The 27,180-nt window shown below is 49.0% G+C and overlaps 1 protein-coding gene across 2 annotated transcripts in view; it reads right to left on the reverse strand.

Annotated features, from left to right (window-relative positions):
- Positions 1-2,222: 2,222 nt before the first annotated feature.
- The window catches only part of TYW5 (tRNA-yW synthesizing protein 5), a 54,120-nt gene continuing 29,162 nt past the window's right edge, over positions 2,223-27,180 (reverse strand). For both annotated transcript variants that reach the window (XM_075317646.1, XM_075317648.1), the window contains 5 exons: positions 25,247-25,291; positions 16,663-16,800; positions 13,455-13,542; positions 12,638-12,754; positions 2,223-2,946 (listed from right to left, as the gene is read on the reverse strand). In XM_075317646.1, the coding sequence (XP_075173761.1) occupies positions 2,690-2,946; positions 12,638-12,754; positions 13,455-13,542; positions 16,663-16,800; positions 25,247-25,291 (645 nt within the window). In that variant the 3' untranslated portion in view covers positions 2,223-2,689. The remainder of the gene's footprint in view (positions 2,947-12,637; positions 12,755-13,454; positions 13,543-16,662; positions 16,801-25,246; positions 25,292-27,180) is intronic.

A 27,180-nucleotide genomic window follows, 5' to 3' on the forward strand; every position in this document is an offset into this window, starting at 1 on the left:
GAAGGAGGGCGAAGTTAGAGGCAGAGAGAGCATCTAGAGGCAGAGAGAGCATCTAGAGGCAGAGAGAGCAGCTAGAGGCAGAGAGAGCAGCTAGAGGCAGAGAGAGCAGCTAGAGGCAGAGAGAGCAGCTAGAGGCAGAGAGAGCAGCTAGAGGCAGAGAGAGCAGCTAGAGGCAGAGCTCCCCCCTCCTCCCATCTACCGTATTTTTCGGACTATAAGACGCACCGGACTATAAGACGCACCCTGGTTTTAGAGGAGGAAAATGGGAAAATAAAACTTTAAGCAAAAAATGTGGTCATGACACACTGTTATGGGGCGAGGATCTGCTGCTGACACTGTTATGGGGGTAATGTCCCCAAATTCTCTACTAAGGTACCCCATCCTGGTAATGATCCTCCTGCCTTGTATATGATCCTGCTATAAACCCCCATCCAGCCTGTTCACATACCCCCCCCCCCCCCATCCAGCCTGTTCACATACCCCCCCCCCCCCATCCAGCCTGTTCACATACCCCCCCCCCCATCCAGCCTGTTCACATACCCCCCCCCATCCAGCCTGTTCACATACCCCCCCATCCAGCCTGTTCACATACCCCCCCCATCCAGCCTGTTCACATACCCCCCCCCATCCAGCCTGTTCACATACCCCCCCCCATCCAGCCTGTTCACATACCCCCCCCCCCATCCAGCCTGTTCACATACCCCCCCCCCCATCCAGCCTGTTCACATACCCCCCCCATCCAGCCTGTTCACATACCCCCCCCATCCAGCCTGTTCACATACCCCCCCCCCATCCAGCCTGTTCACATACCCCCCCCCATCCAGCCTGTTCACATACCCCCCCCCCCATCCAGCCTGTTCACATACCCACCCCCCATCCAGCCTGTTCACATACCCACCCCCCATCCAGCCTGTTCACATACCCACCCCCCATCCAGCCTGTTCACATACCCACCCCCCATCCAGCCTGTTCACATACCCACCCCCCATCCAGCCTGTTCACATACCCCCCCCCATCCAGCCTGTTCACATACCCCCCCCCCATCCAGCCTGTTCACATACCCCCCCCCCATCCAGCCTGTTCACATACCCCCCCCCATCCAGCCTGTTCACATACCCCCCCCCATCCAGCCTGTTCACATACCCCCCCCCCCCATCCAGCCTGTTCACATACCCCCCCCCCATCCAGCCTGTTCACATACCCCCCCCCCCCATCCAGCCTGTTCACATACCCCCCCCCCCCCCATCCAGCCTGTTCACATACCCCCCCCCCCATCCAGCCTGTTCACATACCCCCCCCCCCCCCATCCAGCCTGTTCACATACCCCCCCCATCCAGCCTGTTCACATACCCCCCCCATCCCTCCTGCTCATATACTCCCATCCTGCTATATGCCCCCATCGTGCTCATATACCATCCTGGTATATGGCCTGTATCCTATAGCACAGAGAAAAAAATAAACGTTTATACTCACCTTTTCCTCACTCCCTGCAGCACCGATCACATCTTCCTCTCTGGCACGCTGACCTGTGTGTGTGGAGCCGTTCCCCTGCTGCATCGCGATGTCTTCCTGTCTGTGCCGATCAGCTGACCAGCTCAGCACAGATCAGCTGACCGGCTCAGCACAGATCAGCTGACCGGCACAGACAGGAAGACATCGCGTGCAGCAGGGGGGCGGCTCCACACACGGGGACGGGTGAGTATACTGATTCTCTGCACCCCGCGCTGGTAATGACGCGCGGGGGGCAGTGAATACAGCCGCACATGATCACTCCAGGCTGTAATTGCCAGGGGTGATCATGCGGCCGGCTCTTTGCTATGCGCGCGTCCCCGCTCGTCCTCCCGCCCACCTGTCAGTGCCGAGAGATGGGCGGGAGGATGGGCGTGCATATGTAATGAGCGGGCCCACGTGGTCACGGCAGGCGCTGCTGCTGCCTGCTCGTGCCCCCGATGACCTGCAGCACCCTCATTCCCAGCCGCAGCCCTATAGTCAGACCATAAGACGCACCCCCAACTTTCCCCCAACATTTGGGGGAAAAAAAGTGCGTCTTATGGTCCGAAAAATACGGTACATAGGAGATGACAGCTGGTGCTGATGAAATTCTATCTCAGTAATGGGAACGTCTTCACTGAATACAGATTTTACCTCACAATTGAGAATATTGATAATGACTGATCAGTTCTGGCAGAGAAAGAAGCAAATTTGTCTGATAAGAAATATATTTCAAAGCGCTTATTTTCCTATGTACTATTAATTTTTAAAATAAAAATTAAAACAACTGTTAAAGTTTAAGGGGAAGAACATAACAAAATGACCTTTTCCAGTACAAATTGAAGTCTGCATATAACGGGCGTCAGTTATCAAACCGTCTAACTGGAGCTGAGCTCTGAGAAGATGAAAGCTGCAATGGGGAACAATGGGGTTTTTTTAGATAGAGCACATTTATCAAAACTAAGTTTTGATTTGTTTAGGAAGAATTTATAAAATAATATTGTATGATGAAGTGTGCCCTAGAGGTCTTTAATCACCTCTTTGCCTGTGATGTAAAGAAATGAAATACAAAACAAGGAAAAACAAAATCGGTTTCCACATTCAACTGTGAGTAATGTTATCAAAATAAAAGATATTTCAAAGTCAAATTTAAATAATTAACCTTTTAGTGTCTATACACGTCTATGTGCAGCACATTTTATTCAAAGTTTGTGCTGTAGGCTTTATTCTGTATCCGCACAACCATTTTCCTGGCATAAAAATCTTTGTATTCCTCTGGCAATTCATCAAGTGTCTTTAGCGCCCGATCCAAAATCTGCACTGCTCTTGAGGCTGCTGTGGGGTCCTTGTTTCCATACGTATCTGTCTTATCATAGCAGTCAGACGGAAGATGCTTCCAAAAGACATTTACGCCCACTCCAAACTCCTCAGCAACTGTATTGTGAAACCAGAGGGCTAAAACCAACAAGAATAAGTAACATTATTTCTACAGATATTACACGGCGATCATGTTAACACAAAGACATGCTCATGGCTGTATGAAAGAAAGTGAAATTGCGATATAAAAATTCTCAAACATAAATTATTATAGGCAAGTGATAGCTTTGGTTCACTAACACCAACTTAGGAGTATACGGTATATAGGAATGAGCCCTGCATTTCCTGGCCCTCCTAAGGCTGAATGGCAGCCTGTCTATAAGGCCTGTTTCACACGTCAGTGATTCTGGTACTTATGTGTTAGTTTTTATACATATCAGAATCCCGGACATACGCCGACCCACTAAAATCAATGGGTCTGCTCACACATCAGTGATTTTTCACTGACCGTGTCTCCGCTCGGACACATGTCCGTTTTTTCTGGCATCACTGATGTCCCATGGACCACACTATGCTGTGATCTATGAAACACGTACTAGAAAAACACGGACATTGAAAATAAAAAGCATTCTATACTCCCCTTCTCCAGCGATGCTGTCTCTGGCCTCTGCTGGCTGCTGCTTCAGAGCCGGCTAATTATTGGCATGCATATTCATGTATGCAGCCACAGCTGACCCGGAAGTAGCTGCAGCGGGGTCAGCGGCGACAGGAAACACAGCAGAGCCGAAGAGTTCAGCATCACTGACAGCAGGAGCGGGGACAGGTGAATTTATCTCCATGTGCAATCACGGATGACGGATCATGGATTGTACATGGACAACCCACGTGTGCCGTGAATCACGGCACACGGAGGGACATATGTGTTTTAACACGTCAGTGAAAAACGTCTGTGACGTGTGAAACAGGCCTAACAGAGAGAATGTTATTGTACTGAAAACTAAACAATATAAACATATAAAGAGCTTCTTAAATGCAAAAATTCTAATATCTAATTTAAATTTTCAAAAATGGATTTTGTGGATAGGGTTTGTAAATACAAGCAATGTACTGCATATTAAAATGTTTCGTCATTCCGGAGATATTTCCATTTGTTTTGCAGCTGGCTACCTTGCAGATCGACCACCGTTCATAGACCGCACAGCATGTTCAGTGCTTACAAGCTCTTTTCTATTAAGCATGTATGCACTGTTTTGAGGCTGTCCAAGAACACGCTGTTATTTCCTATTTCTAGGCTGCTTTAGTGCAATACTTACATGCTAGACAGCAGCAGTGGACGGTTTCCAACGTATCGAGATGTAAACAAAAGTGTTTAACTCGAGAAGAGCTGAAAATTTTAATGAGCAGAACATTTCAAAAGTGCTCATTTTAACAAGCACTGTCCAACAATATCCATCTATGAAGGCGAAAATATGAAAATCTGTGCTCACAGTAAACATCCGATCTCCTATGTAATTTGACTAAAAAAAATATTTAGTGCAAAAGTTAGAATAAAAGATAAAAATAAATTATAATATATTATACGAAGAACCTCTTCAAAATGAAAGCCATTTGACTTGCTGCAAAAAGCTGCAGTATTAAAAGCGGACCTCTGACAGACTGGAATAGTAGCTGCAGAGCTGAGTAAGATATATTTATTTATTTTTTAATTTTCTGTGTTATAAAGATACTAATTTGTAAAGTTAATGTTACAATTTATGTCATAGTTCAATTTGGTGTTACCAGACATTTGTCTCTGGGGTATGTACTTCTTCCCCTGAATGAGGTTACCAATCATCAGCAAGCAGCGTCATACAGGTGAGAAAAGAACACGCCCTCCTCTCATCACTGATCTCTACAGCTACTGTGTAGAGATACAGCAGAGCTGAATTGTGTATCATTACAAACACTTCCCGATCTCATCTCATTGTAGAGGGTGGGTCAGAGCATGCCTAACCTAAAAAATGCTGCACATCAGGAATAAACAATGCATAAGCAAAATATAAACACTCATTATTTTACAAAGCTCATTATGGCTCAAACTAGGTATAAATTTCTGGTTTCTGGAAGTATATCTTATCTAGGAATCCACATCTAACAGCACATTCCCAGACCATCAGCAGACCTAGCATAGTGTCTTTTAGCTGAAATAAAATGTGATTTTATAAAGCTAACATATAACTGCACAGCAGTCACATCTTTAAGCGAGTTCCTGTGGTTGTGGGTACACAGCCCCTAACAGAAGAGCACCCTGCAATTTAGTATCACTGTTTTTGTCACACAGAGCTTTGCACAAACTTCGCCAACTATCATAGCGGCGTTGGGCTCTGTTCACATTGTAGATTCTGACACTCCGCCCGATGGTTTCTCTGGTGTCTAGGATCAACACTGGCAGACTCAGGCATCGACCTGCTGGTTTATAGTCAGGCTATCTGGAGTTAATCTCTGCTAGTCTGCTTGTTAGATTCTTTTGATCACATGTGGTGGGGAGATCACATCTGCTCCCCTTCTATTTAAGCTGGATGAAATCTTCTATCCATGCAAGCTATAGTTTCTATGTTGGTCTGTGAGGTGAGGTGTCCCAGATTCTCTGGTGAAAATTGTGCTATTTGCTTGTTGTGGTTGTGGAAGATCACCCCTGTTGTTTTGTAGCTTCTTTCCTTCTCTTGTATTTCTTCCTAAATCTCTTTTCTTCAGCGCTCTATTGGGAGACCCAGACGATTGGGGTATAGCTACTGCCCTCTGGAGGCCACACAAAGCACTACATTAAAAGTGCAAGGCCCCTCCCCCTCTGGCTATACCCCCCCGTGGTATCACGGGTTCTCCAGTTTTAGCTTTGTGTGCGAAGGAGGTCAGACATTCCATGCATAGCTCCACAGATTTTAGTCAGCAGTAGCTGCTGACTGTTTCGGATGGAAGAAAAGAGGACACATATAGTGTCCCCAGCATGCTCCCTTCTCACCCCTGGATGGTGTTGTAAGGTTGAGGTACCTATTGCTGGTACAGGGCTGGAGCCTGACATGCTGTTTTCCTTCCACATCCCCTGGTAGGGCTCTGTGGAAGTGGGATCCTGCCGGCCTCTCAGCTCTGATGCCGGGCTCCATCCACAGACCCATTAGAACCTGATGGAGACGGAGCAGGAGTACGATCAGGGACAGGCCCTGCATCATACAGGTACTCTGTGTCCCCGGCAGGCACAGACACACTCCGGGCTGGCTGGGTGTTGTAGTGCGCCGGGGACCGCAACGTGGAGTTGGTGTCCCTACAGATTACTGGGGGATTGTTTGTGTTTGGGAACGCAGCGCCGACCCCCTCTGGACCGGGCGGCGCTGCTGTGACTTGTGGTGCGCCGGGGATCCGCCGTCCGCGCTTTTACAGCGGCGGCGGTTATAAATTTAGTCCCCGGCTTTTTGGGCCTAGGACGCCGGCAGCTCCGTTTCGTTCCCGCCCCCACCCTGTCATTCAGGGTAGGGGAGAGACGCTGTTCGCTAGCAGCGACGAGGGCTGGAGCCTGTTTTACATGCTCCAGCCCTCTCACTTGGCACAGAGGGAAGCAGGCTTCCCGCTCTTGGCCAGGAACGCCCAGGGCCCGCCCCCCTTCCTCTCTCGAGACGCCGGCAGCCATTACATGCATGCCTGGCTGGAGGAAGGACGCAAGGCTCTGGGAGACCTGGACTAGGGGCTATCTGGCGACCACACACCCGCTTTTTAAGCGGGCGGTAAGCGATTTTTCTGTGCTGGTCCCTCTAGTGCCTCACTGTGTATCAGTGTACTGGGTACAGATATATAGTTATTGTATTACTTGCACTGTGAGGTGCGCTTCTGGCTGCATATCCCAGATCGCTCTGTGGAAGCAGCAACATGTCATCCTCAAAACGCAAGGCGGCCAAGGCAAAAAGGGCTGTGTATACTGCGTGTGCTGCATGTGGGGCTAATCTACCAGCAGGCTCCGATGACCCCCATTGTGTGCAATGCTCCGACCCGGTGCTGCTTCGCCAGCCGGAGTCAGGAGAGGTAGCGACCCAGGCTGAGACGCTTGTAAGTTCTGCCCCGGTGACAGGGACAGACTTTGCAGTTTTTGCAGATAACATGTCTGTATCTATGGCAAAAATCCTTGAGACCTTGCAATCTATGCATGGGGCTCAGTCTCTGGGCACGGCGAGGCCTCTGTCCTCAGGTCCCCCTTACTTGGAATGTATCCAGCCCACAGGGGGGTCCCCGGCTTCACAGGCCGAGGATTATGACTCAGATGATGGCCCCAGCCACCCTAAGCGAGCTCGCTGGGAAAGACCCTCGACGTCTTCACACTGCTCAGGGTCTCAGCGCAATCAGTCTCCCTGTGATGTGTCTGATGAGAGTGATCAGGAATCCACTCCTGGAACCCCTCTCAACCTGGATACCCCTGATGGGGATGCCATGGTAAACGACCTTATCTCAGCCATCAATAGGCTGTTGGATATTTCTCCCCCAGCCCCTTCAGCAGAAGAGGCGGCTGCGGAGCAGGAAAAGTTTCGTTTCCTTTATCCCAAGCGTAAATTGAGTGCTTTGTTAGATCACTCTGACTTCAGAGAATCAATCCAGAAGCACGACGCTCACCCAGAAAGGCGTTTCTCTAAACGATCTAAAGATACGCGTTTCCCTTTCCCCCCTGAGGTGGTCAAGCGCTGGACACAGTGTCCAAAGGTAGACCCCCCGATTTCCAAACTTGCAGCTAGATCCATAGTTGCAGTGGAGGATGGCGCTTCACTTAAAGATGCCAATGACAGACAGATGGACCTTTGGTTAAAATCTGTCTATGAAGCTATAGGCGCGTCGTTTGCTCCGGCATTCGCAGCCGTATGGGCACTCCAGGCTATTTCAGCTGGCTTAGCAAAAGTGGATGCTATCATGCATCCAGCAGTGCCGCAAGTGGCGCACCTTACCACGCAGATGTCGGCGTTTGCGTCTTACGCTATCAATGCGGTCCTAGAATCTACCAGTCGCACCTCAATGGCGTCCGCCAATTCGGTAGTTTTGCGCAGAGCCTTGTGGTTAAAGGACTGGAAAGCAGATGCTGGTTCCAAAAAATGTTTAACCAGTTTGCCTTTGTCTAGAGATAGACTGTTTGGCGAGCCATTGGCTGACATCATTAAGCAGTCCAAGGGTAAAGACTCCTCTTTACCACAACCCAGAACATCCAAACCTCAGCAGAAAAAGTGGCAGCAGAGGTTTCAGTCCTTTCGAGGTTCGGGCAAGACACCATTTACCTCGTCCAAGGGGACTCAGAGGACGCAAAGAAACTCAGATTCGTGGCGGACTCACACACGCCCCAAGAAAGCAAATGGAGGTACCGCTTCCAAAGCGGCTACCTCATGACTTCCAGCCCCCCCCCTCCGCATCGCCGGTCGGGGGCAGGCTCTCCCGCTTTTCCGGCATTTGGATGTCACAGGTCAAAGACCGGTGGGTGACGGACATTTTGTCTCGCGGGTACAGAATCGAGTTCAATTCTCGTCCTCCAGCTCGGTTCTTCAGAACCTCCCCACATCCAGACCGAGCAGATGCTCTGCTGCAGGCGGTGGATTCCCTAAAAGCGGAAGGAGTGGTTATCCCAGTCCCTCCTCAGGAACAAGGGCAAGGGTTTTACTCCAATCTCTTTGTGGTTCCAAAAAAGGACGGCTCGTTCCGTCCTGTTCTGGACCTAAAACGGCTCAACAAACATGTGCACGCCAGGAGGTTCCGGATGGAAACCCTCCGCTCTGTCATTGCCTCAATGTCCAGAGGAGACTTCCTTGCCTCAATAGACATCAAAGATGCTTATCTCCACGTGCCAATTGCTACAGAACATCAACGTTTTCTACGTTTTGTGATAGGAGACGACCATTTTCAGTTCGTAGCTCTTCCATTTGGTCTGGCGACAGCCCCACGGGTCTTCACCAAGGTCATGGCGGCGGTGGTAGCAGTCTTGCACTCTCAGGGACACTCGGTGATCCCTTACCTAGACGACTTATTGGTCAAAGCTCCCTCTCAGGAGGCATGTCAGCACAGCCTGAATGCTACGCTGGAGACTCTACAGTCTTTCGGATGGATCATCAACTTTCCAAAGTCGATCCTATCACCGACTCAGTCACTAACGTATCTTGGCATGGAGTTTCATACTCTAGCAGCGATAGTGAAGCTTCCGCTGGACAAGCAGCGGTCACTACAGACAGGGGTGCAATCTCTTCTGCAGGGCCAGTTGCATCCCTTGCGGCGCCTCATGCATTTCCTAGGGAAGATGGTGGCAGCCATGGAAGCAGTTCCCTTTGCGCAGTTTCATCTGCGCCCACTGCAATGGGACATTCTCCGCCAATGGGACGGGAAGTCAACGTCCCTGGACAGGAAAGTCTCGCTTTCCCAGACGGCCAAGGACTCTCTACAATGGTGGCTCCTTCCCACCTCATTATCTCAGGGAAGATCCTTCCTGCCCCCATCCTGGGCAGTTGTTACGACAGATGCGAGTCTGTCGGGGTGGGGAGCAGTGTTTCTCCACCACAGGGCTCAGGGGACGTGGACTCCGCAGGAGTCCACCCTTCAGATCAATGTTCTGGAAATCAGAGCAGTGTATCTTGCCCTACTGGCCTTCCAGCAGTGGCTGGAAGGAAAGCAGATCCGAATCCAATCGGACAACTCCACAGCGGTGGCATACATCAACCACCAAGGAGGGACGCGCAGTCGGCAAGCCTTCCAAGAAGTCCGGCGCATTCTAATGTGGGTGGAGGACAGAGCATCCACCATATCCGCGGTTCACATCCCAGGCGTAGAAAACTGGGAAGCAGACTTCCTCAGTCGCCAGGGCATGGACGCAGGGGAATGGTCCCTTCACCCGGACGTGTTTCAGGAAATCTGTCGCCGCTGGGGAGTGCCGGACGTCGACCTAATGGCATCCCGGCACAACAACAAGGTCCCGGCATTCATGGCGAGGTCGCGCGATCAAAGAGCTCTGGCGGCAGACGCCTTAGTTCAAGATTGGTCGCAGTTTCAGCTCCCTTACGTGTTTCCGCCTCTGGCGCTCTTGCCCAGAGTGCTACGCAAGATCAGATCCGAGTGCAGCCGCATCATACTCGTCGCTCCAAACTGGCCGAGGAGGTCGTGGTATCCGGATCTGTGGCATCTCACGATCGGTCGACCGTGGTCACTGCCAGACCGACCAGACTTACTGTCCCAAGGGCCGTTTTTCCATCAGAATTCTGCGGCCCTGAACCTGACTGTGTGGCCATTGAGTCCTGGATCCTAGCATCTGCAGGATTATCTCAAGGAGTGATTGCCACAATGAGACAAGCTAGAAAGTCGAATTCTGCTAAGATCTACCACAGAACGTGGAAGACTTTCTTATCCTGGTGCTCGGCCCAGGGAGTGTCTCCCTGGCCATTTGCATTACCCAAGTTTCTTTCTTTCCTGCAATCGGGGTTAGAAAAGGGCTTGTCGCTCAGCTCCCTTAAAGGGCAAGTTTCGGCACTATCCGTGTTTTTTCAGAAGCGTCTAGCACGTCTTCCTAAGGTGCGCACGTTCCTGCAGGGGGTCTGTCATATTGTGCCCCCGTACAAGCGACCGTTAGATCCATGGGATCTGAACAGGGTACTAGTTGCTCTCCAGAAGCCGCCCTTCGAGCCTCTGAAGGAAGTTTCCTTTTCTCGGCTGTCGCAGAAAGTGGCGTTTCTTGTTGCCATCACATCGCTTCGGCGAGTGTCTGAGCTGGCAGCTCTGTCATCCAAGGCTCCCTTCCTGGTGTTCCACCAGGACAAGGTTGTGCTGCGCCCCATTCCGGAGTTTCTTCCTAAGGTCGTATCCTCTTTTCATCTTAATCAGGATATTTCCTTGCCTTCTTTTTGCCCTCATCCGGTTCACCGGTATGAAAAGGACTTACGTTTGCTAGATCTGGTGAGAGCACTCAGAATCTACATTTCCCGCACGGCGCCCATACGCCGTTCCGATGCATTTTTTGTCCTTGTCGCTGGTCCGCGCAAGGGGTTGCAGGCTTCTAAAGCCACCCTGGCTCGATGGATCAAAGAACCAATTCTTGAAGCCTACCGTTCTGCGGGGCTTCCGGTTCCTTCGGGGCTAAAAGCCCACTCAACCAGAGCCGTGGGTGCGTCCTGGGCATTACGTCACCAGGCTTCGGCTCAACAGGTGTGCCAGGCAGCTACCTGGTCCAGTCTGCACACTTTCACCAAGCATTATCAGGTGCATACCTATGCTTCGGCGGATGCCAGCTTAGGTAGAAGAGTCCTGCAGGCGGCAGTGACACCCCCATAGGGGAGGGCTGTTTTGCAGCTCTATCATGAGGTATTTATTTACCCACCCAGGGACAGCTTTTGGACGTCCCAATCGTCTGGGTCTCCCAATAGAGCGCTGAAGAAGAAGGGAATTTTGTTACTTACCGTAAATTCCTTTTCTTCTAGCTCTTATTGGGAGACCCAGCACCCGCCCTGTTGTCCTTTGGGATGTTTTTTTGTGTTTGCGGGTACACATGTTGTTCATGTTGAACGGTTTTTCAGTTCTCCGATGTTATTCGGAGTTAATTTGTTTAAACCAGTTATTGGCTTCCTCCTTCTTGCTTTGGCACTAAAACTGGAGAACCCGTGATACCACGGGGGGGTATAGCCAGAGGGGGAGGGGCCTTGCACTTTTAATGTAGTGCTTTGTGTGGCCTCCAGAGGGCAGTAGCTATACCCCAATCGTCTGGGTCTCCCAATAAGAGCTAGAAGAAAAGGAATTTACGGTAAGTAACAAAATTCCCTTCATTGTCTTTACTTATGTTTGTGCGCGCTGTGTGACAGACTTTTGCATTTCCATTGTCTGTCTAGATCTGAGACTTTCATTACAGTCCTGATCCATCCCTCCCTGGGTGGAGGACCAGGAAGGAGACTCAGGCATCCCTACTATTAGGGATATCCCTGAGAATAGGGATAGCATAGGGCCCCCAGTTCACCGCTATCCCAAAGTCATTGTGACAGTTTTTCTACCAGCTAAGACCCTATTGTACTTGTCTTTCCTTTAAGCGGGCTTTACACGTTGCGATCTCGCTAGCAAGATCGCAAGCGATCGTACCCGCCCCCGTCGGTTGTGCGACACGGGCATATCGCTGCCCGTGTCGCACAACCTCGCTTACCCCCGTCACACGCACTTACCTGCCCTGCGACGTCGCTCTGGCCGGCGACCCGCCTCCTTCCTAAGGCTGCGGGTTGTGAGGCATCACAGCGACGTCACACGGCAGGCGGCCAATAGAAGCGGAGAGGCGGGGATGAGCGGGGCGTAACATCCCGCCCATCTCATTCCTTCCGCATTGCAAGGAGATGTTCGTCGCTCCTGCGGTGTCAGACACAGCGATGTGTGCTGCCGCAGGAACGAGGAATAACATCGCTAACATCCTGTAAACGATTTTTTGTTTCAGGACGACCTCTCCGCAGAAACGATTTTGCCCTCTTTTGCGATCGTTTAAGATCGCTATTAAGTTTTACACGCTGCAATCTCGTTAACGACGCCGGATGTGCGTCACAAACAACGTGACCCCGACGATAATTCATTAACAATATCGTAGCGTGTAAAGCCCGCTTTAGTGTCTTCCTTAAGCAATTTTGGGAGGCTCTCAGCAGTCTGACCCCTACTAATTGGCCAGTGATTATGATAATATGCCATCAAGGACAGTGCTGAGACAACCCCTTAAAGCAGTATCACAAGTTTTTGTTTGCAAGAATTATGGATAATTCAATACGTTGCTGCCATTTTCTGAGGTTAATTATCTGTCTGACATTTTTATACAAATCCAATTATTAACCTGGGATAAACAGCACATCTCCAGCTTGTAAGGTACATTCATATCTTCTAGCTTGTGAAAAAAGAGGATATCTGACCAAATCTGGGTTATCCACATCTAAAACTTCAGATTTGTCCCCTGGTAAAATAGGAAAACAAGTTCAGTTTTGGAAAGTCTATTAATGTAAATGCAAATATGTACAATAGAAAGGATTTTGTGTAATTGACGCTATGAAATTCTACACAATAAAAAGATGTTCACCAGGTTCCAAGGATCAGCAATCTAATTTGCAAGAGTTTACGCTCAGATGAACCATTATTACAGATTTAAAGGGATTGTCCACTACTAGGAAAACCCCTTCTGATTCCACATGTTTCCCCAGGTAAAATAATAAAACCTATACTCGCCTGCCATACCGGCGCCCTTCCAGCAGTGCCACAGCCTGCTTCACGTTGTGCTGTTACAAGAGCCCTGCGTCCAATTAGTGCCAGCTTCCTTCTCTCTGAAGTTGGACTAAACGACCAAACAACAGGAAGTGCTCACTTTTTGTTGATTAACTCATCTGGTCTGAAGGCGGGGAGAAAGAAGTCAGCACTAACTGGACGAGGGGCTCGCATGACGTCACGTGAGTCGCGGCACTGCGAGACGCAGCACCACTGGAAGGGCGCTGGTACAGGAGGTAAGTATAGGTTGTATTATTTTACCTGGGGCAATGTGGAATCAGAAGGGGCTGTCCTAGTAGTGACAACCCCTTTAAGAACAACATTGTGTAACTTATTGTATAAAGCACAAAGCTCAGACCCATGAATAATATTCAGTAATGCTCAGTGTTCTTTACCTGATAAATATAAATAAGGAGCATCCCGTGGACTGTATAAGACCACTCTTTTTGTCCCTGTCACTTGAATCAGCAAGTTATCCATGACCTAGAAAAAGATTGTCAAGTCAGATATACGGGAACAAGGATGTTCCCGATGTGAGATCACCTTGCCGTTGGTTATCGGGCTCACATGCATTGGCCATTACGTAAGCTAAGAATCTCTTTTTGTCAATATTTCCAAAGCAATAATGCAATGCCTATGTCTTTTTACTTATTTCCCACATTAGCGATGTATTTCTTTCCTTTCTCCATTATTCTTATAGCAGTAATGCAATGCCAATGTATCCTTATATTATGGAGTGCCACTGGATATGCTTTTGTAGTAAGGATGTAAACAAAAACAGACCACTGACTAAATGCCTAGGATGAGTTTTCTTTACTATGCTGTTACTGTAAATCTATTTAGAGCAGGTGTCATCAGATCATGTAACCCTATTGAATAGCAGTGTAATAGGTCAGATCACGGGATTTGCTTTGATTTTTACCTGCAGATCAGAATCTGCAGCAGAATACAGTACCTAGTTGTATGAAATTTTTAGAAAAAGAAATCCTTATAAAACTTTTCATCCATAGAAATTTTTTGCAGACTTTAAAGCATCTCAATTCTTTCAGATTGTTTGCTGATTTTTCCAAGTGACTTCAATAGGGAAATCATATTATAGTACTGCAGATTCTGCTCTGAGGAATCTAAATTTACAAAAAAAATCCTGCAGATCCATATTTACTGCATAAATAAGAAAAAAAAAGCAAATCCGGTGTTCCTTTTTTTATCATATATTGAATTTTTTTCCCATATTGCAGTTACTTCTAAAAAATAGTGTATATAAATAATGATTCTTTGTGTGCCTAGGGGATCAGCCGCCTCCTCTAATCATGAGTCTGGCTGTATGACAACTGCCTGCAGGAGTCTTCCCCCCCCTGGCTCTGCGTGATGTAGGAGATCATGCGGAGGACGCTCGTAACCAAGGTAAACATCGGGTAACCGCGGTCTTAGTTACCTGATGTTTATCTTGGTTACGTGTGCAGGGAACCGGCTCCTAGCAGCTGCAGACGCTCGTAACCAATGTAAATATCGGGTATCCAAGCAAGTTACCCGATATTTACCTTGGTTACCAGCCTCCACAGCTGTCAGAAGCCGGCTCCCAGTCTCACGTTCAGTTCCTCTCACTCCCGATCACATGACACCAATGCCCGCCCATAAACTTAAAGTGACAGGATCCTGCAAAATAACACATGCGTTTGCATGCGTTCTTTTGCTGTAAAAGCAGGATCCGCTTTTGCAGCAAAAAAACGTTCATGACGCATGTTAAAAAAACGTAGTGTGAAAGCAGCCTTACCCAGCATGCTGGAAAAGCAAAGAACAGCGCCGCCCCTGGTAGTGATGTCACTTGCAAGGCAGCATTGGTCTCTGTTTTTCTTGCACGCCAGCTATTCTTCATACAACGAGCCCTGACAGTGTCTCATTACTTCTAATCACAGCCGGTGAGTGAGCGCACTGTCACTGTGCATATTACATTAGTAACAAGAATTTGCTGAGCATCCTTTGGAATTGACAACTAATACATGGTCATAGTGCAGGGACTAGCACAGCCCCTGAAACAGAGGTCACTGATGACGCTTCGTTTACGGGAGGGGGCAGAGGCTGCGACAGTGAGCACAGCCTGTGCCCCCTGATGACTGGTTTGACTTTCCCAGCATACACTAGGATTATCAAAAAAAGCAGTAGGAAAGAGGAAGTAGTAACAAACAATAGTATATAGTGAGGGAATGGTAGGGACTTTTAATTAAGTTATATCAAATTAGATTATTACCAGTGGTGAGTGAGCACTACCATGCTTGTGTGCTCGGTACTTGTAACAAGCAGTCAGATGCTCGTATGGGCGCGACTTGAGTACCCAAGTATAATGGAAGTCAATGGGGAACTCAAGCACTATTTTTTTTTAGGAAGATTTCCCGGAAAAACGCACAAATTCCCCATTGACTTCCATTATACTTGGTACACGAGTCATGCCCATCCAAGCATCCAACTACTCATTACGAGTACCCGAGCATGGTAGTGCTCGCTCATCACTATTACATTAAATAGATAGGCATTTAAGATTAAAATCAGTTTTAGCTTCTGATGTGAACCCAAAATGGAAAATTCAGCATATACAGTGTGTCCACCCATATCCTGTCCACCGCCTTTAACTTGAGAACGGAGGCAGCTATAGGCATAGAAGTGGTGTCTAGGTATAGTAAAGTAGCCATGCACTATGCAATTAAACCATCTATAGCGCCACCTGGTGGAAAACAACAGAGATAGCATTTTTATTTCGAAAACGGAACAAGATAAGAGAAAAAAAGTGAATTTCAAAGTTGTAGGGCATCATCAATTCAATACGAATTGACACCTTGCATACAGAAATGCTATGATATGAAACCCATGACCCCCACAAAACATTGAATGCTGGTGACGCATATGGCACTCATTTAACTTTGATGCTGAAAGTGGCCACCGTCAGCTGCAATGCACATCTGGACTCTGGACAGCATACTGTATCTTGCTGCCCGTTGTGCAATATGGTAGGTGACACGTTTGCACAAGCATCTGTGATACGTCATCGTAGGTCATCGTAGGTCCGGCAATGTTGGTGGAGGGGTCGCATACACCTGCTGTTTGATGTGACCTCACAGAAAGAAGTCCAATGGAGTCAGGTCAGGTGAGCGTGGAGGCCACTCCATGCAGCCACCATACCCAATGACTTGTAGGAAGGTCTCCATGAGTTATTGCTTCATGTCCGCAGCCTTGAGTTTTACATGTTCTAATCATAGCATTTCTGTATGCAAGGTGTCGATTCGTATTGAATTGATGATGCCCTACAACTTTCTAATTCACTTTTTTTCTCTATTTCGTTCCGTTTTCGAGATAATAATGCTAACTCCGTTGTTTTCCACCAGGTGGCGCTATAGATTGTTTCATTGCGTAGCGCATGGCTACTTTACTATACCTAGACACCACTTCTATGCCTATAGCTGCCGCCGTTCTCAAGGTAATGGCGGTGGACAGGATATGGGTGGACACACTATAGGTACATAAGAAGGAAATGTAGACAGTAGCCATAGTTTAGAAAAGTTGTGTTTTTGTAGCACTTGTGTGTTAAACCCATATGGCTAAATATCATACATCATAGTGCGTCCAGAGCTGTAATCCTGGTGAGCTGATACGGAACACGCTGGAGAAAAACTGGTCTTTCTCAAAAAAGTCCGGAATCTGAATGTCTTCTGCCAACTCTGGAAACTGTTTGTGGATGTCTGCAATATCCTATATATAGGAAACAAAAATGGCAGCAGACCAGGAGGTTGTAGGAAAAGCAGAAACACTCACATGATTTTTCTTTTACAAAATCTAAATCCACTATCACTTTTGAAATGTAACTAAAGCCAAACCTATTTCCTATTACAGAGCTCCAAATTCACTGAAATATAACAATGGATATAAAGGGTTTTATGTCTTAACTCTAGAATAGACAAAAAGACTGACTGCACTCCCTAAATGCAGTCTGAACAGGTACAAAATTAAACATGACATATAATAACAAAAAAAGACAGTTGCTAGCTGAAATGCTAAATTAGTGAATGTAAGAATATAGATATGCATTACTGCTTAAGAAAATATAGAAAAAATTGGAATATTTAGCATACAAATACAGCCATTTCTATATCTGCCCAGTGCACCCCTCCCCCATTATCACAGGTGATTTTATTATTTACTGGCAGGCTCCTATTCAGTTCAGTGTAGATTCCCAATATATGAGCTATGCCTTGACGTGGCTACTGGGCAGATATAGAAATGGCCATTTTTGTACTTAAGCAGTAATGCATGTTTATATTCTTACAGTCACTGTTTGCATGATTTAGCATTTCAGAATGCAACCGTCTTTTTTTTTTTTTTTTTATAACTCTATAATATACCACACACAGAGGCAGTCCAATGTCACCTATGGTGAAAATAAAAGAACGAAGAGGTGGTTGTGCTTGTATGTGCCCATCTCCACTCAACTCTATGGGGTTCATAAAAAAAGGCGCTGATATCCCACACATCCAGTGCATATGCTATGAATGTTTAGGATGTGTATAACCCATGAAAAAGGTTTTGCAGGAATAGAAAAAGAAGGGAATTTTGTTTACTTACCGTAAATTCCTTTTCTTCTAGCTCCAATTGGGAGACCCAGACAATTGGGTGTATAGCTATGCCTCCGGAGGCCACACAAAGTATTACACTAAAAGTGTAAAGCCCCTCCCCTTCTGCCTATACACCCCCCGTGCTCACGGGCTCCTCAGTTTTGGTGCAAAAGCAAGAAGGAGGAAAAAATTATAATTGGTTTAAAGTAACTTCAATCCGAAGAAATATCGGAGAACTGAAACCATTCAACATGAACAACATGTGTACACAAAAAACAGGGGCGGGTGCTGGGTCTCCCAATTGGAGCTAGAAGAAAAGGAATTTACGGTAAGTAAACAAAATTCCCTTCTTCTTTGTCGCTCCATTGGGAGACCCAGACAATTGGGACGTCCAAAAGCAGTCCCTGGGTGGGTATATAATACCTCATAATAGAGCCGTAACCGGCTCCGTCCTACAGGTGGGCAACCGCCGCCTGAAGGACTAGCCTACCTAGGCTGGCATCTGCCGAAGCATAGGTATGCACCTGATAGTGTTTCGTGAAAGTGTGCAGGCTCGACCAGGTAGCCGCCTGACACACCTGCTGAGCCGTAGCCTGATGCCGCAAAGCCCAGGACGCTCCCACGGCCCTGGTAGAATGGGCCTTCAGCCCAGAGGGAACCGGAAGCCCGGAGGAACGATAAGCCTCGAGAATTGGTTCCTTGATCCACCGAGCCAGGGTTGACTTGGAAGCTTGTGTCCCTTTACGCTGGCCAGCGACAAGGACAAAGAGTGCATCCGAGCGGCGCAGGGGCGCCGTACGAGAAATGTAGAATCTGAGTGCTCTCACCAGATCTAACAAGTGCAAATCCTTTTCACATTGGTGAACTGGATGAGGACAAAAAGAGGGTAAGGAGATATCCTGATTGAGATGAAAGGGGGATACCACCTTAGGGAGAAATTCCGGAACCGGACGCAGCACCACCTTGTCCTGGTGAAACACCAGGAAGGGGGCTTTGCATGACAGCGCTGCTAGCTCAGACACTCTCCGAAGCGAAGTGACTGCTACTAGGAAAACCACTTTCTGCGAAAGGCGTGAGAGAGAGATATCCCTCATTGGCTCGAACGGTGGTTTCTGAAGAACCATCAGCACCCTGTTCAGATCCCAGGGTTCTAACGGACGCTTGTAAGGAGGTACGATGTGACAAACCCCCTGCAGGAACGTGCGAACCTGTGGAAGTCTGGCTAGGCGCTTCTGAAAAAAGACAGAGAGCGCAGAGACTTGTCCCTTAAGGGAGCCTAGTGACAAACCCTTTTCTAATCCGGATTGAAGGAAGGACAGAAAAGTGGGCAAGGTAAACGGCCAGGGAGAAACACCCTGAGCAGAGCACCACGACAGGAATATTTTCCACGTCCTGTGGTAGATCTTGGCGGACGTTGGTTTCCTAGCCTGTCTCATGGTGGCAATGACCTCTTGAGAAAATCCTGAAGACGCTAGGATCCAGGACTCAATGGCCACACAGTCAGGTTCAGGGCCGCAGAATTCAGATGGAAAAACGGCCCTTGAGACAGCAAGTCTGGTCGGTCTGGTAGTACCCACGGTTGACCGACCGTGAGATGCCACAGATCCGGGTACCACGACCTCCTCGGCCAGTCTGGAGCGACGAGGATGGCGCGGCGGCAGTCGGCCCTGATCTTGCGTAACACTCTGGGCAACAGTGACAGTGCCAGAGGAGGAAACACATAAGGGAGTTGAAACTGCGACCAATCCTGAACTAAGGCGTCTGCCGCCAGAGCTCTGTGATCTTGAGACCGTGCCATGAACGTCGGGACCTTGTTGTTGTGCCGGGACGCCATTAGGTCGACATCCGGCATGCCCCAGCGGCAACAGATCTCCTGAAACACGTCCGGGTGAAGGGACCATTCCCCTGCATCCATGCCCTGGCGACTGAGAAAGTCTGCTTCCCAGTTGTCTACGCCCGGGATGTGAACTGCGGATATGGTCGAGGCTGTGGCTTCCACCCACAGCAGAATCCGCCGAACTTCCTGGAAGGCTTGCCGACTGCGTGTCCCGCCTTGGTGCTTGATGTATGCCACCGCTGTGGAGTTGTCCGACTGAATTCGGATCTGTTTGCCTTCCAGCCACGGCTGGAACGCTTTTAGGGCAAGATACACTGCCCTTATCTCCAGAACATTGATCTGAAGGGAGGACTCTGTCTGAGTCCAAGTCCCCTGAGCCCTGTGGTGGAGAAAGACCGCTCCCCACCCTGACAGGCTCGCGTCCGTCGTGACCACAGCCCAGGATGGGGGCAGGAAGGATTTCCCCTCCGACAGAGAAGTGGGAAGAAGCCACCACTGAACGGAAGCTTTGGCTGCCCGAGAAAGGGAGACGTTCCTGTCGAGGGACGTCGACTTCCTGTCCCATTTGCGGAGAATGTCCCATTGAAGTGGGCGCAGATGAAACTGCGCAAAAGGAACTGCCTCCATTGCTGCCACCATCTTCCCTAGGAAGTGCATGAGGCGCCTCAGGGGGTGTGACTGACCATGAAGGAGAGATTGCACCCCTGTTTGTAGTGAACGCTGTTTGGTCAGCGGAAGCTTCACTATCGCTGAGAGAGTATGAAACTCCATGCCAAGATATGTCAGTGATTGGGCCGGTGTCAGATTTGACTTTGGAAAATTGATGATCCACCCGAAACTCTGGAGAGTTTCCAGAGCAATGTTCAGGCTGTGTTGGCATGCCCCTTGAGAGGGTGCCTTGACAAGTAGATCGTCTAAGTAAGGGATCACCGAGTGTCCCTGAGAGTGTAGGATTGCTACCACTGTTGCCATGACCTTGGTGAAGACCCGTGGGGCTGTTGCCAGGCCAAAAGGTAGTGCCACGAACTGAAGGTGTTCGTCCCCTATGGCGAAGCGCAGGAAGCGCTGATGCTCTGGTGCAATCGGAACGTGGAGATAAGCATCTTTGATGTCTATTGATGCCAGGAAATCTCCTTGGGACATTGAGGCGATGACGGAGCGGAGCGATTCCATCCGGAACCGCCTGGTTTTCACATGCTTGTTGAGCAGCTTTAGGTCCAGAACGGGATGGAAGGATCCGTCCTTTTTTGGCACCACGAACAAGTTGGAGTAAAAACCGTGACCCCGTTGCTGAAGAGGAACCGGGATCACCACTCCTTCCTCCTTCAGGGTGCCCACCGCCTGCATAAGAGCCTCGGCTCTGTCGGGGGGTGGAGATGTTCTGAAGAAACGAGTCGGAGGACGAGAGTTGAACTCTATCCTGTAACCGTGAGATAGAATGTCTCTCACCCATCGGTCTTTTACTTGTGGCAGCCAGGCGTCGCAAAAGCGGGAGAGCCTGCCACCGACCGAGGATGTGGTTTGAGGAGGCCGAAAGTCATGCGGAGACCGCTTTGGGAGCGGTTCCTCCGGCGGTCTTCTTAGGACGTGACTTAGACCGCCATGCATCGGAGTTCCTCTGATCTTTCTGAGGCCTTTTGGACGAGGAAAATTGAGATCTGCCCGCGGTCCGAAAGGACCGAAACCTCGATTGTACCTTCCGTGGTTGAGGTCTGTTTGGTTTGGACTGGGGTAAGGATGAATCCTTTCCCTTGGATTGTTTAATGATTTCATCCAATCGCTCACCAAACAAGCGGTCGCCAGCCAATGGCAAACCGGTTAAGAACTTTTTGGAAGCAGAGTCTGCCTTCCATTCACGTAGCCACATGGCCCTGCGGAGTACCACCGAGTTGGCGGATGCCACCGCCGTACGGCTCGCAGAGTCCAGGATAGCATTAATGGCGTAGGACGCAAACGCCGACGCCTGATTGGTTAAGGACACCACTTGCGGGGCAGATGTACGTGTTACTGCATTAATCTGCGCCTGACAAGCTGAGATAGCTTGGCGTGCCCATACGGCAGCGAATTCTGGGGCAAAAGACGCGCCTATAGCTTCATAGATGGATTTCAACCATAGTTCCATCTGTCTGTCAGTGGCATCTTTGAGTGAAGCCCCATCTTCCACTGCAACTATGGATCTAGCCGCCAGTCTGGAGATTGGAGGATCCACCTTAGGACACTGAGTCCAGCCCTTGACAACCTCGGGGGGGAAGGGATAACGTGTGTCCTTAAGACGCTTGGAAAAACGCTTGTCTGGACAGTCTCGGTTTTTCTGGATTGCCTCTCTGAAGTCAGAGTGATCCAGAAACATATTTAATGTACGCTTTGGAAACCTGAAACGGAATTTCTCCTGAGAAGCAGACTCCTCAACTGTAGGAGCTGGGGGAGAAATATCCAACACCTGATTGATGGTCGCTATAAAGTCATTCACTACTGCGTCACCTTCAGGCGTATCTAGGTTGAGAGCGGCTTCAGGATCAGAATCCTGATCTGATACCTCCGCTTCATCCTCCAGAGAGTCCCCCTGCAGGGACCCTGAACAGTGTGATGAGGTGGAGGGATTTTCCCAGCGACCCCGCTTGGTCGGCCTGGGACTGCGGTCCGTGTCAGAGACCTCACCCCGGGACCCATGGGTCACCCCAGGGGCACTTTGCTGTTCCAATTGAGGGGGACCCGGGGTCAAGGATTGGATAGAGCCCGGGGCCTGAATCACCGGTCTGGACTGCAATGCTTCCAGTATTTTAGCAGACCATTTATCCATAGTCTCAGAAAGTTTGTCAGCAAAGGCTGCAAACTCCGTCCCTGTCACCTGGACAGTGGTAGCAGGTGGATCCACCTGGGCCACCAGTCGCAGAGGCTCCGGCTGAGTAAGTGCCACAGGGGCCGAGCATTGCACACAATGAGGGTCAGTGGAACCTTCCGGTAGTACAGCTGTACATGAGGTACAAATTGCAAAGTACGCCTGTGCTTTGGCACCCTTGGTTTTTGCAGATGACATGTTGTCTCCTCTGAGAACAACCAGGAGGGTATATAGCCAAAAATCAACAGAGCGACCGTACAGTGCAATGTATAGCCTATAAGCCTATATATATATATATATATATACACTTCGGTACTCAGTGGGGCCAGCACCATAGGTGCTGCTTACCGACCGCTCAAAGCAGTTGTGTGGTCACCGGATTCCCTGCCTGGGTCTCCCTGTGTTGTCTCTCCTCTCCAGCGTCTGAATCGCTGACAGGAATGGCTGCCGGCGTTCTGTGGGGAGGAGGAGATCGTGGGCGTGCCCAAGAAAAGTGCGGGAATCCAGTGCCCCACTGTACTGAGTGAGGGGGGAGGAGGATACTAATGTATGCTCCAGCCCTCCGCTGACGATCCGTGCAGCGTCCCGCCCCTTCCCTGACTGGCAGGCCTGTGGGCGGGAATAAACGACACTAGGCCGCAGAAGCCGGGGACTAAAGTATAAGCGCGGCCGGCAATAAGCGCGGCCGCGCGGTAGTCCCCCGGCGCACAAACACACCCAGCAGTGCTGGAAAGTGTCTGGCACAAGCGCTCCATGTCCGGCGCACTAACACACCCAGCAGTGCTGGAAAGTGTCTGGCACAAGCGCTCCATGTCCGGCGCACTAACACATCCAGCCGTGCTGGAAAGTGTCTGGCACAAGCGCTCCATGTCCGGCGCACTAACACACCCAGCAGTGCTGGAAAGTGTCTGGCCCAGGCGCTGCATGTCTGGCGCACTAACACACCCAGCCGTGCTGGAAAGTGTCTGGCACAAGCGCTCCATGCGCGGTCCCCACGGGGACACAGAGTACCTCATAGTAGCAGGGCCTTGTCCCTGACGATACTCAGCTCCTATCCTGCAGATTCCCAGGGGCTGCGGAGGGAGCACGGTCTCATGTGCCTGGAGACCGATCCTGGATCCCACTTCACCCAGAGCCCTAAGGGATGGGGAAGGAAAACAGCATGTGGCTCCTGCCTGTGTACCCGCAATGGGTACCTCAACCTTAACAACACCGCCGACAAAGTGGGGTGAGAAGGGAGCATGCTGGGGGCCCTGTTATGGGCCCTCTTTTCTTCCATCCGACCTGGTCAGCAGCTGCTGCCGACCAAGCTGTGGAGCTATGCGTGGATGTCTGCCTCCTTCGCACAAAGCATAAAAACTGAGGAGCCCGTGAGCACGGGGGGTGTATAGGCAGAAGGGGAGGGGCTTTACACTTTTAGTGTAATACTTTGTGTGGCCTCCGGAGGCATAGCTATACACCCAATTGTCTGGGTCTCCCAATGGAGCGACAAAGAAAGTGAGATAAGTCATAAATATTAGATATTGATCTAAGTCTACAATTTGGTATCTGGAAAGGCAGACTTTTCTAGGACAGAAGGCTGATTGTAGGATCACAAGCAACTCTCCTGACTATGCATCAGTTCATAGTGAGAAGTCCGCAAATGAAGAGGTGGAAATGTCAATCACATTCGCCTTTCATCACTGCACTGCTTCTGTGCCCAACTGGTCACAAGGCACGGTGGGGCTCCTTTGCAGCAGGGGGTCCTGGGTTCATATCCCAACAAGGACATCTGTGAGGAGTGTGTATGTTCTCCCTCTGTTTGTGAGGGTTTCCTCCAGGTTTTGCAGTTTCCTACCACACTCCAAAGACATACTAATAGGGAATTTAGACTGTGAGCCCCAATGGGGACAGTGATGATCAAGTCTGTATAAAACCGTACAAGCCAAGCACGGGGCGGGCAGAATTCAATTCAGGACTTGGGTTCATTGATATCATTAGAAAAATATGTATGTTTTAAACACATTTTTAAATGTACACCAGGATAAACTAAATTCCACAAGTAGTCATTCATAAAAAGTGGTAATTAGCCAAAGAAAGGTGGAGCACAAATCCCCCCAAAAATAGAGTAACACTACTGGGCAGTGATACAACACAAGGACAATATAAAAGTCTGAAAATTGTTATCAACCATTATTCCAATGCGGGCGTCACACGAGACGATCTATCGTGCGATATGTCGTTGGGGGTCATGGTTTTCATGACGCACATCCGGCATCGTTTGCGACGTCGTCCTGTGTGACACCTAAGAGCGTCTGTAAATGATCGCAAATCGGTTACAAATCGCAAATCGTTTACACATCGCTAATTTTAAAAAAATTGTTTATTCTACTTTGCGCTAGTTGTTCATCATACCCGGGGCAGCACATATCGCTCCGTATGACACCACGGGAACGATGAACACAGCTTACCTGCGTCCCGCCGGCAATGCTGAAGGAAGGAGGTGGGTGGAATGTTTACGTCCCGCTCATCTCCGCCCCTCCGCTTCTATTGGCCAGCTGCTGTGTGAAGTCGCTGGGATGCCGAACGTCCCACCCCGTTCAGGAAGTGGACGTTCGCCGCCCACATCGAGGTCGTCCGGGAGGTAAGTACATGTGATGCGGGTTTAACGACTTTGTGCGCCACGGGCAACTAATTGCCTGTGACGCACAAACGACGGGGGCGGGTACGACGGCTCGTGCAATCGCACGCTAGATTGTACCGTGTGACGCCAGCATAATTTGTGTGATTGAGTAACTGAGATAACAAGAAATAACTAAGTCCTCTAATTTCCCGCTGTATTGGCAGAGCAGGTACTTCCACAGGCTACAAAACCAAGGTGGAGGATTGTGTTCGTCCTCATATTCTGTTCATATAATGCTTACTTTTTACCTTGCGAGGGTCTTCACCCAGGGAGCGGAGATAATATTTTTCATCCTGAAAAAATAAAAAGAAAGTGAGTGTGCATGATATTATTACAGTCATCCTGCTGGGGCTTATTCAGGCATGGGCTTTTGCTGTCAGTGATCTGAACACATTATATTGTATGGGACCTGTATCATTATATGAGACAATTCACTTCTTCATATTGTTTATTTCTATACATTTCCCCCTCTGGCGCCTGTGATCAGAGCTCATCTGTGTGTTCTGGTTATTCATGGGTTGACCAAGCAACATTTCAAAAACCTAGATCCATTTTTTTTTTCTTTCATGTGCAAAAGATGACAACAACAGACACATGGCGAACAAACAAAAACAAAACGGACCATAGCACAGATAAAAACAAATTTTTTTATAGACCAAATAAGTTTCTATTCCCATTAGATGAACATACAGTATATCACAAAAGTGAGTACACCCCTCATATTTTTGAGAACACACCACCGTATTTACAAAAATGTGAGAGGTGTACTGATTTTTGTGATATGCTGTATATTGACATTCATGCAACAGTCTGGTGGTGTGTTAAGTCCCTGGTCAATGATTGTTGGGGGAGATAAGGACTCAGTACGTCCGATTTCAGACTGCGGATCCTTTTGTTCTCCAGGAAATGAGCCACTGATAGAGATGTCTGACAGGGGCTCCTATAGAAAACACAGGGGGCTCAGCACAGCGAGTGCACCGCCTTTCCATAGGTAACATTTACCAGATCACGCACTTCCGATAGGTGTCAGTGTGGATGAAAATACTGGATATACATGTAATAAGCTCAGCATAACCCACTGTACTGATCGTCCTGATTTTTGGGTCCTCCGCCTGTCTGTGTGTCTTAACTACCACCGATAAGGTTTCAACACAGATATGTGAGCAGTAAAGTCAATGAGGTCACAGGTCTGGAGGCCAGGACACACGGACAGGTGGAGGGACAGTCAGGCGAGTATTACTCAGTTTGTTATGAAGCTTTTGGTAAAACATTTTAAGGGGCTGGACCACCTCAGTCTGTGAAACTTATGATCTAAAATGCTTAGTGGGTAAGAATTATCTGCACACAGGACTAAGATCATCGTCCATAATGCAAAGCATCAGCTGCAGTGCTATATGAGCTGCTGACACTGGACGGTGGGGCGGTGGAGTCGTGTATTCTGGACTGATGAACTAACGCTGCAATCTGTGTTTGACAGAAGTGCATAGTGCCTACTGTAAGATTTGGTGCAGAACGGATATAGTATAAGGTTGGTGTCTCACTGTACAAAGAGCTGGTAAGCCGTAGTACAGCGTATTCCCCACTAGGTGGCAGCAGAGTAGTAAAGGAGAGTCAATGTAACACTGTAACAGAAACGAGGCTGAAGTACAGCAGAGTGACATCAGCAGGCAGTAAGCAGGCGAACCACCAGGGGGCAATAGAGTAGTCAAACAGTCAGGGTCTAGCCAGGAAAGTCAATTCACTGCAAAGGGAGGATCAAAATCAGGCAGAAAACAGAACCGAAGTCGAATGCCGGGAGATCAAGTATGCAGAGGGAAACACAAAGGGCGCAGGGAACAGAAGACAAGACTGGAGGGTGAGGAGACACAAACACAGGAAGAGGATGAACCAGGATGGGTAAACAACTGACAGGAGCGGGAGGTCAGGGACTGGGAAAGACGGACGTACGGGGAGGGTACAGGTCAGGGCACGACAACAAGGAGTCACACCAAACAGGAAATCTCACCAGAGCCAGTCAAATCTATAACCAGCGCTGGAATGCAGGTGTAGCGACCAGACATAGTGTCTCCTGAAACCAGAACGAGGCTGATGGGAGTTAACCCCTGACATGACCAGGCTGGGTCTGGAAAACTCTGGAGCGGAGAATACCGGTCCTGGATCATGGCAGTTGGTTTTTAAAGCA

This window comes from Anomaloglossus baeobatrachus, chromosome 7 (genome assembly GCF_048569485.1).
Source record: "Anomaloglossus baeobatrachus isolate aAnoBae1 chromosome 7, aAnoBae1.hap1, whole genome shotgun sequence".
Lineage (NCBI taxonomy): Eukaryota > Metazoa > Chordata > Amphibia > Anura > Aromobatidae > Anomaloglossus > Anomaloglossus baeobatrachus.